At 36.0% G+C, this 10,816-nt stretch overlaps 1 protein-coding gene across 1 annotated transcript in view; it reads right to left on the bottom strand.

Moving 5' to 3' along the window:
• Window positions 1–249: 249 nt before the first annotated feature.
• The window catches only part of LOC128850735 (sensor histidine kinase AruS-like), a 100,591-nt gene continuing 90,024 nt past the window's right edge, over window positions 250–10,816 (bottom strand). Inside the window, exon 4 of the mRNA XM_054055716.1 lies at window positions 250–333. Coding sequence (XP_053911691.1) covers window positions 298–333 — 36 coding nt within the window. The 3' untranslated portion in view covers window positions 250–297. The remainder of the gene's footprint in view (window positions 334–10,816) is intronic.

The following is a 10,816-nucleotide window of genomic DNA, read 5'->3' as shown; positions in this document are numbered from 1 at the left end:
TAAGACACATTTAGACTCTGTAGAACTGTAACAAGGATTTTTTTCTAATTTTTTAAAGTTTTTTTAAAAAAATAACTACTATTAAAAAATTGCTACCATTCTGAAAAAAATATTAGGTGACATGAAGGTAAAACGGGGTCTAAACTAGCAGGATCAGCTTGACTGAAAATCTCCCACCGAGAATAATCTTCATGAATTTTACAGACTAGAGACAGATCTGATCAAGACAACTTCTTCACACATTCTCTGACCTTGTGCCTTGCGTTTGAAAAGATGTATATATTCTTTTTTTAATCTTCATGGGAGCTTTTTTTCTGAAGTACATTTTAATTCCTGTGAAGAATAAAAATAATACAGCTGTTTTATAGCTTTTCTTACATAACATAAAATTTTAATTTTATTCATCTATTGTTATGAAAATTTGGACTTATTTAAAGCAGTGTATATTGGAGTATTTAATGTAATTTCCATTTTTGGTGTGACTCCCCAATTACGAAACCCTGCTGCAAAGGTGTAGGCAGATCCAAGACATCGACTGGTTCCAAAGCCAGTGACTTAAACAGTACATTAAAAGACAAAAGAGAGAGGGACAAAGGGAGAACACTGCAACACTAACAATACAAGAGGTGCTGCTTGGCAGCCGTGAGGCTCAAGACAACTGTTGGTTGGAACAAGGAGCTCCAAAAGGCAGCTGGATGCAGCAAGAACTGGTCACACTGTTGACTCAAACTGTAAACCAGCATTTGGTTTTTTGCTAAGACTGAAAGTGATGGAATCTTCTTCTTCATTTAAAGTACATGCTATCACCATTCCAGAGGAGACTTGTTGGGAGAACCGTACACAAGTTCGCATCAATAAGGCCCATGCTATTCTTTTTTTTTTTTGCCTTTCACTCTTGTTCAATGTATGAATCGCATGCCTCAAAACACAGGGAACAAAATGATGTCCTTAAAATACACCAGTGTACCAACCACCCCAAATTCTAGACTCCTAGTTTCTTGTCTCTTAGTTTCATGGGCATTAACAAACGGCTCTTACAAAGATAGAAAACATTTCTGCTCTGTCCTCGTGTCATGGTGGGGATGGGCTGGGGGTGCGTGAGGAAGAAAGCACTCAAGAGAGATGGACAGAGTCTGACAGTGACACACACACACACATTGCTCATGGCTGGGAACTCAAGAAGCCGAAGTCTTTTACGTCACTAACTCATTGTCTTATCCAAGTTCTTTGGGAGATCACCATATATTTTCAACTTCCACCTATGTAAGCAATAACAGTAAGAGATGACATGTACCCACTCTTCTGATAAGACCTAGGTACTTCAAGGCATTTTCATTCAGATTTTCTTCAAGTTAAACAATAATGTTTGCTTAGTATGGAACTTTATATGAGAATATTTTTGTGATAGTTAATATGCCCATAAAGTAAGTGTAAAAAAAAAAAAAAAAAAAAAAAGCATGGCAGTGCACTGTGCACTACAAAGATCTCTATGACTACCCCGTGATTTGGCTATTTTAAAGTCAAGAAAATAATCATAGACTAGTTTGGGTTTGAAGTGACCTTAAAATCCTTTTAAACCTTCTCTCTTCTGAAGATCACTCATTTAATTAAAAAAGGAAGTGCAAAACAATTCCAAGTTCCAATAATTTGGAGTTGGGGTAACTGTTTCTGAGGAAACCCTGGTAGGCACATTTGAAGATCTGCCTGGTGAACCTCTTGAAAATCCATGCCTGGCATTTCAGTCTTTCCTGTCCATTGGTTTGAATGGTGTATGAAGTAGATTAACTGTCCTGATTATTCAAATAAATTTAGCTTAACGACCTGCTTAATAAATTTAGCTTAACGACTTTAATGGCTTTGAAATTCAGAAGGTAAGAAGGCACTATGTTTCTTTAAATGAACATTAAATATAAAATGTCTCTGATTGACTGTCATGAAAACCCAATTTTATTGCCATTTAAATTATTCAGAATCAATATTGGACTTCAGCTATTGTTAGGAAGCTTAGGAAGATAGAAGCATCTAAAAAGTTACCTTTTTAATATTGAATAGTTGCATATTGTTTTTAAAATAACAGGCTATTTGCTATGTATCACTGTTTGAGAAAGAAGTATCTTTATTTCATTTTAACACCAGGCTATAAAAAAGAAAAATGTACTGAAGTTCATCTTTGGGAAGTTTGCGCTTAAGCTCATTTCCCCACTTTGATTATTGAGTTGCCCAAGTTCTGATGAATGCCATTTATATTCTAGTACCATCATGTACCTGCAGTCAGAGGCAGTAAAACAGTACGAGTGATTCCACATACAACATGGAGTGGGAAATATTTCAGGTCAAGTGTCAGTTCAGCACAGAACAAAGAAGAAAAAAAAAATGTTGAAAAGATTAAATTAATGAAAAATGAAAAATTAATGAATGGTATGTAACAATTCTCCACTGTGATTTAAAAATAGCTTCACTAGTGTTGCTGCTTAAGGATACAACATTTCTAAAGAGTAAAGAAAACACACAGGGTATGTTTAAGCTATAATATCCGTAATACGTATAAACCAACTTCATTCATTTTTCTTTCCAGTTTAGGACAGCTAAAATACAAGGACAGGGAGGATGTTCCTCCTGAATTCTGCCTGTGGTAGAGCAGAACGTGGCAGAATCAGGGGGCCACTTTAATTATACCTGAAGTTTCACGCTAATAATTTCACCCAAAAGCAAAAACTAAACTCCTAAGAATCAACTGACTATACAAGCTTGCTGTCCTCCTAAAATGAATGTCATATGCGTTAGATTTACACTTCTCCTTCTCCTAGTGAATAATCATTTCCATTTTATCTCCAAGTAAAGCAAAGGTAATAACTTGGAATCATAAAAACCACTCAAAAAATTATTTTCCTTCATACAAACTATTTTTTTTAATTCTACTCATTTGAATTTCACTGTAACACATTAAAAAATGCAAACATGCAATTTGGAAGCATGTATTCAAAATGAGTTTGATTCCTCTGCATTCATATACACATGAATATTAGGGTTACAAATGTGAAGAAAATATGATGAATTAAGCATAGAGTTTTGGAAAGTCTGTTCTGTTTCATCGGAAGTCTTTAAAAAAAAAAAAATCATGGAGTAAAGATGGTGGTTTCTTATTAAGAAAAAGCCACTTTTAAGACCAGAGTCTTTCATGGTGAAAAGAATGTTGGACTGACTTACAATAACAATAAAAAGAAATTTACTGCCCCCTCCTGGACTGGTAAAACAAAGTTATGTTTTCTTTGAACTCAGGCACAAAATTGCACAGACAATGTTCTTTTTTTTACATAATAGAGACTCCATCCACATATAAAGTTGGTGGAACAAGTGATGAGTAGGAATGTCTGCTAGAAGTTAAAAGCCATCAAGTTCAACACAGGAGGCTAAGAATTCAATCAGATTATTTCCTTAGGATCATCCTAAACTGTTACATCGCAGAATGGTATAATATTTCTGTGAACATCAGAAAAACACAATGGGATGCTGTGATGGAAAACAAAAAGTATATGAGGTCTTAGAAAGCATTACATTTAGCTTCATCAGAAGAGAGATTTGGTATCTTAATTGCCAATGGGAAAACTTTCTGTCCTAAAGGGTATTTAGGGTTGATTTATTTCTGTTGTTTGGTTGTGGGGTTTTCTCCTTTTTTGTAGTTGGGGATTTTGGGGGGGTTTGGTTTGTTTATTTATTTGATGTTTAGCAAGGGATGAAGGGTAGGGATGTCCAGTTCTCCTTTTGCCTCCAATCCCTTTTAAAAAAAACACCGATTACTCAAAAAAAAAAAAAAGAAGAAAAGCAGCAGCCGACGCATGCTAACAACTGAACCTACAATACAATATTTCATTTAAAAAGCTAATAAAAATAGCCTATGCAAAATTTAACTTGTAGTTAGACAAACACACAAAAAAAAAACCCACCCAAATCACCATCAAAACATAAATAGGAAGGGATTAGGTTACAAGTGCTTTGGAAAATAGTAATAGAAAATTCTATACTTAAAAACCAAACAATTAATATGACTATATTTACAAGATACTTTGAGGCACCGACTGCATAAAAATCAGCATTTGTTGGCACAAATTAGAGTAAGGATTGAAAGAGATTTGTGAAATGGTAATGAAAGAGAAGTACTTCAGAAGAACAACGTCTATGGATGCCAAAATGAATGAGGTGAAGGGACTAGAAAGCCAAATGCAGCAAAGAATCTTTTTAACATGTAGGACATTCAACCTGAGCCAGCCCCACGGTGTGACAAGCCACTACAACTGGTGGCAAATGTCTTCTCCTTGCTAAGCTGGCACCTGGCCTTGTCAGGGTTATGGATGCATTTCTACCAGGATGAAATATGCTTCAATAACTTCTCAAATTATTTGGCACAGACATCCTTTCTGTCAACATCAAATATGCCTATTTTCTTCAGTTTGTTTGATACCTATAGCCACTGATGTATAGGCAATGCAAAGAAATCCTATTTTCTTCTTCTCTTTGAGATCCTTTACGTCCTTCCTCCAGCATCACAAAGCGATACAGTTCATGATCTTGTTCAAAATCCTATTAAATTTTGTTAGGAACATCCTTGAGGACTACAGTTGTAAAAGCAGTATCTACTGATCACTGCTCAGAGTTTTGCCCTTTGGGATGAAAATCAACTTTGTGCTAACAGATGAAGCTGTGAAGCACTTGCCCTGTGCCCTGTATCTGTGCTTTTTTCAAACTCCCTCTGAAATGACAGATGATTTTAAGCCATAAGAACCTGCAGCATCAGATCATCAGAGTAAGCAGTTCCTTCTCACACTCCGCTATGCAATTTCCCACCCATCCACAGATTCCCACCCATTCCGCAATGATGGAAACAACTTCTTTCTTTACAAATGAAGTACAAAAATATCGACATCTCTTTCCAAGAGAAAATCCTAGGCTGTTGTTTGCAGTTTGGAAATAATCAAACAAATGCTTAATCCTCCCACAGATGTTGGAATGCTTTGAGATTCCTTGTTGATGAAGATGGTAAACAAAAACATCCATCTGGGCACAGAGAAACAACACACAAATAAAATCCTGGCCAAACAATTCACTCTGTATTGATGACAATGGCCTTTAATGTAGATTGCTCATAAAACTCATGTAATTGTAGACTATCCAAACATAGTACAAAAAAAACCCCCAAAGATTTTATTAATCCGAGAAAAGGATGTAACAACATCAATAAGCCTTTAAAGTTATCACCACAGAAACTCCTTCTGGCTTCAAAAGGTAAAGCAATTCACAATTATTAATATCTTCTTTGATATGACACTCACTATATTAAGTTTAATCGACTGTTAATATTAAATAATGAGGTCGCTTCAGTACCTCATAGAACACTCCTTCTGATAACGTATCGGAAAGCCTAGATAGTCCTCAAAAAAAATCCTAATTCCACACAATATAAATTATGATTTCAAATGGTATCCACTTTGCTCCTTTTTGTCATCAAAAACCATGTACTTTGGAAAGAGTTACACAGATCTTTTTCAGCTGCAGAGAGACTATTTCATTAGACTATTGAAAATAATACAAGCTTGACTGTAAGTCAGTCTTAAAAAGGGACTTATCACAACATAATAACAAAAAAAGAATATATCTGACTGATATCAGACTGTGATGTCAAATATAAAAAAAAGTCATAACTGTTGTAGATTTCAAAATAAAAAGATGGGAGAAATCATATTAAAACTATTAGGCCTCGTAAATCTTCCTCCGCCCGCAAAAACAGCAGCCTTCTGTGTCCACTGCCTTCTATAAAATGGATAATATTCCCTTTTTCCAAGTGCCCCATACCTATAAAGACCTTCCAGGAGTCCCTGCCATCGGGTACCATGGCGGGGTGGAAAGGGAGGAATGTATTTGGGGGAGAAATGCATGCACAGTGAGGCATTTTAAATATCCTTTGATTCTTCCATCATCCAGATACCTGCTTACACGGTGGTTTTGTTCCACCTGTTGAAACAGTCCATAAAAAAACTCAACCTGGCAATTTTGGAAGCTAATTCCCCTTCATTTGAAATAAAATTTATGCTACAGGTAGCATTAAACGGATTTGTGTATGCCGTGGCATGGTTTAGCTGTGGAACTGCTACCTGCGTGTTTCTAACTGCTGTCAGAAAATTCTAACAACATTAATTCAATTTTTCTGCATAAAGAAGAATCCAGTTTGGCATGACAGACACTGATTTGTCCTCCTCAACAGGGTACTGTTAGATTGTGTGGTACAGTTAAAATGATGATAAAAGTTTTCTCCTCAACGTGCATTTCCATATTTTAACATTATTTCTTTTTAATCTAGCCTTGTCTCTGTCTTTTCTAAGCATGTAAGCATATTTTGGGAGCACTTTCAAGTCTTTTTCCTTCTGCTTCTTTTAACTTCAGGTGCTTACTGCATTTTTACATGCTATACTTTTACATTATTTATTTTAAACTGGGATGAAGGTCGATATGTGGGCAAAGCAGCTGTCCACCAAGGCAATTTTCCACACCTGTGGTACCCAACCAAGGATGTCAAAATCCTTTTGGCTCTTTAATTAAAAGTTTGTCCGCATTGGAGGTTGTTTTTGTATTTCAAACCAATTGCAAAGACAATACTTTCAGCATGTAACACACTCCTCATCTGATAAGGTATTTCTGAAAATGTGAAGCATGAATAATATTCTCCCTCTCCAGATTCAGAGGGACAAGAAATATTTTGGAAGAGAAGGTCTGTTACACGGTATTGGTCAAACGAATGGCAATTTTTTTAAAAAATAAGATGTTATAATAATATTTTTAACTAAATAGCTAAAGAAATTAAGGAAAACATCCACACATTCCATTGCACTTGATAAGCCAGAAAAGAAACAAAGGTAGATCCTTCAAGGAAACTCCTGAGAAGGATCTCATGATGACAAGTGAAGTTTTATATCCATGCTTCAGCTGATGAAGAGGATTCTGCTCAGACCATGAAGCTCTCCCTAAGCAACTAAAAGCCGCACCGTTGTTTATGATTATTAATTTCCTAGGCTGTTATGTTTCAGGGTAATAAATTATTTACACCCAACTTCAGTAAAGCTAAATGACTTCAGGCTTGGGAGGACATTTTGAAAGTGTGAAAAGGACTGGGATGAGGGGAACCGAAATAAAATGGTGAGACAAAGAACCCTGTCAGCTTCAGAAGGTGAAAACTGCAAAAGTAAATGTTACACGGGTGCAATAAGACTGTACACTTAATTTGCTAAGCCACTACTAGAAATGTAAATAAACACTCAGGAAAGCTCCTATTCAAAAATATCAAGTGGAATATCCAGAAACAAAATGTAGCTTAATTTATAGATTTTCCTGTTTTCTGTGCACTAAGAAATTTCTCTCAGCAATGGCAGCAAGATCCCAAGCCATGGGAAGATGAAAATACAGAGGAGAGTCTTACTCAGTGCTCCAACCAACTGAAAGGGCTAGAGAACCCATATGCTGATGCATTCTACCAATATTATTTTTAACAGATAAGAAAGAAACTTGACAAATGTTTAAGTAATTAAAATAATTTCCAATTAGTGTACCTCTAATTTCCTTTAGAGAGATCATAGATTCTTTGATGCCTTTTCCCTTTAGGTTAAAGAACTTCCCCTTAGTACTACACAAAGCATACTCAGTAAAAAAAAAATAAAGTATAAGCAGAATATGGAATGGGTTGCCAGAGGAAAGCTAACCTGTTTTACTATCCCGATGGATCACGACACCTTCAGATAATGTAAAAAAATCTTACGTATTTGTATTAAGGGATTAAAGTATTATGAATCTCCTCCAACTCCTAAATCAAAGATAAAATACAGGCGAACTGTAACCAGTAAATCTATTTTTGAAGCAACATAACCTATGCTGCAAGATATAAAATGTGTCTATACTGACATAAAAAATGTCGTATTTAAAATATTACAGAGACTGAGATTGCATGTCCTGGTTTGTTTAGAGTCTAACAACAAAGACGCACATTAAGTATGATTTAAAGCTTTACAACAAGAGACTAGGAATCAGCAGACAGACATACTGAGTAATCCCACTTGTACCATGAGCCTGCTGTATATCCCAAGGCCAACTCGGGATATACCAACTGGGTCAGACAAATGAATCCATTCACACAGCTGGTAAAAGTCTGCCTGAGCGTAGCTAATGTGCTGGGGTAGGAATATTTGAGCAGGTGTAATTATACTAATGATTTATTGAATGTTTGATTAATTGGAAATTAAGTGAATGCACAGTGGCAGAATTGTCATAGCAAATCGTTCAGCTGTTTACTTAAAAGGTGCTCAATCTCCCTTCAGTAAAGCAATTAAGAACATCCTAAATCATGGAAATGAATTATCTGTGCAGAATTAATGCAGTAATAATGCAGTAATGAAGTAATAATACTCTTACCACAAACTAAAACCTATGAACAAACTAACGTGAGTTCACGAATGTGTGAGCTTAAAACACAACTATTTTACATCGCTCTTGAAAACAAAGGACTCAGTGGACCCTTACTTCCCAACATATAATATGAAAGAGAAAGATATATACAATTATCAGAATAAAGTCTAAGTACCCAGTCTAGAAGGGAGCCTAGAAACCTCTGGCATAGGTGCACATTGTATTTGGTTAAATCGATTAATTGCTGGCAAAGCTATACTCCAGGTAAGTCTTTGATTTTATGTTTTGAATGAGCATTGGCTTAGAGTAACTTAATAAAGAACCCCTGCCATTCCCTTATTCAAGTTTTCCAAGCAATGGTTACAGAATCCGCTGAAATAGGGTTCTGACATTTCGTTTGCAACCTGAGTTCACTGATTAAAGTCAACTTCAATTCAAAATGACTTTGAATGCTAGAATTGCAGACCAGCTTGGGATGTGAAACCTAGTTGTTCCCTGGCATATTTGACAAATGATTACCATTTAGATCCAGAACTTGTCTTGCAAGAGCATTTTGATAATGCCATTAACAGAGTAAAGCAAAGTCCCTTCATAACTGGGATGTTATCAAAAGACTAAGATTATATAACGCAAAGCTCGAATCAGAACATGCAAATGAGTAGAGAGACTGCAGCAGATGATTATCTGATAATAGATTTACTATTCTTATCATTTTAAGTATTTAGTAAGGTAGTTAAGAAAAAATTTGAAGAGAACAGAAAGTCTACAGCAAGTTCCCAGAACACAGTATTCAGGAATTCTATAAAAACCAAACAGACTTTACTATTAACCTCGATTGGTTTAAGTGAGCCTGACAGGACATGGATCAGGAGATCATGGGTGTACTGCAAACCCAAACCAAACGCAGGGCCAGTCATCTACTTTGCAGTTCTGCAGAAGGAATATATTTAAATGAGAGGGACAGTGGTGCCAGTTTTGAAAAGGCACATTACCAGGGGCACTATCTGTTTGAATGCTTCTGCTTACATTTATGCATATTCAGGTGTGGCACCTAAATCACAGTTACCTAAACAAGCTATTTTCTGTACAAAACTGGATTTTTCTTCTACATAGAGAAGAAATCCTCTATTCATACGAAGCCAATGTCTCTGCTTATTTACTAACCACAGCCACGACTTAAGAGGACCTAGCAATGACAGAAAATTTGAAGATTTTCATGTGAAATCATGGTCTGTTTTCCCACAAGGCACTAATTGTGTGATAATGCAAACCATATGATGTCATTAGCTTAAAGACGGAGTTCTAGTGATCTAAACTAACAGTTTGTGTTTTCAACACTTACCCCTTAAACAGGACTCTTGTTCTGCCGAATATCTTTCCCATTAGGAGAGGAAAGAGTGTGATCACAGGTAGCCCTGTGATCTTGTTGAAACTTATAAAAGCCACAGAACTGAAAAGATATCAAGTGAGTTCTATCCTGTCACTTATATGCTCACTCTCAATTTGAATAGCTCCTTCAATAATACTTGAAAACACTTCATACTATAACACAGTGAAATAGATGCCATTTGACAGAGTCAACGATGGAGCAAGTCTATAACGTCATACTGCTCCTCCTTTACCACTTAGTGGCAGAATCCTCTGATCCTGATTATTAGAAACACTTAATGAAATAAAATTAGCACTCTGCTTTCCCTGCTGTCCTCCCTGCTGTGAAAATCTACTGGCACACCAACTTGTAATCCCTAATTGACTTATTTAAAAATGTCTTCTTTGAATTTCCATTTATCTTATTTTGTTCTACAGCCAGTCTGGCTTTTCGCCACTCTTCCATCCATATAAATGATGCCACTACTAATCTAAATTTTCTATCAAACATTTGAAATATTACTTTACATAACCCTAAGATCTTAAAAACACATGCCTAATTGATATTAACATACCAAAGCATAATAGATGGCACGTACATCCAGTAAGCTATTCACAGAGAAACACAGTGGAGTATGATATCCTCTTTCTCCTTTTCTTTGAGATCAGGTAAACGAGAAAAGGCAAACCTTTCATTGAACTTCTTTGCTGAAAGCATCAAGAATCCACCACAAAACACTTGCCATGAAAAACCTCTCAGTGCAGGAAGAGAACAACAGGGCAGCAAACAGCGCATGAGGAAACCGAGACAATCATCTGTCTGGAGTCACCAGCAACATAAGAGATTTCTGATTGAGAAATCCAGTACCTTTTGCTTTAAAAAAAAACCAATGCACATTCTTTATCTTTGTTACAACTCTTTATGAGAGACAATGGCATACTTCCCAATTTCCTCCTAAAACCAGCATGTATACTCCTAGCAACATATTTTCGCATCATCCAG

The sequence above is a fragment of the Cuculus canorus genome, unplaced genomic scaffold, assembly GCF_017976375.1.
Source record: "Cuculus canorus isolate bCucCan1 unplaced genomic scaffold, bCucCan1.pri scaffold_65_arrow_ctg1, whole genome shotgun sequence".
In the NCBI taxonomy this organism is placed as follows: Eukaryota; Metazoa; Chordata; class Aves; order Cuculiformes; family Cuculidae; genus Cuculus; species Cuculus canorus.
The sequence above is the reverse complement of the archived record's forward strand: the minus strand, read 5'-3'. Positions and strand labels throughout refer to the sequence as shown.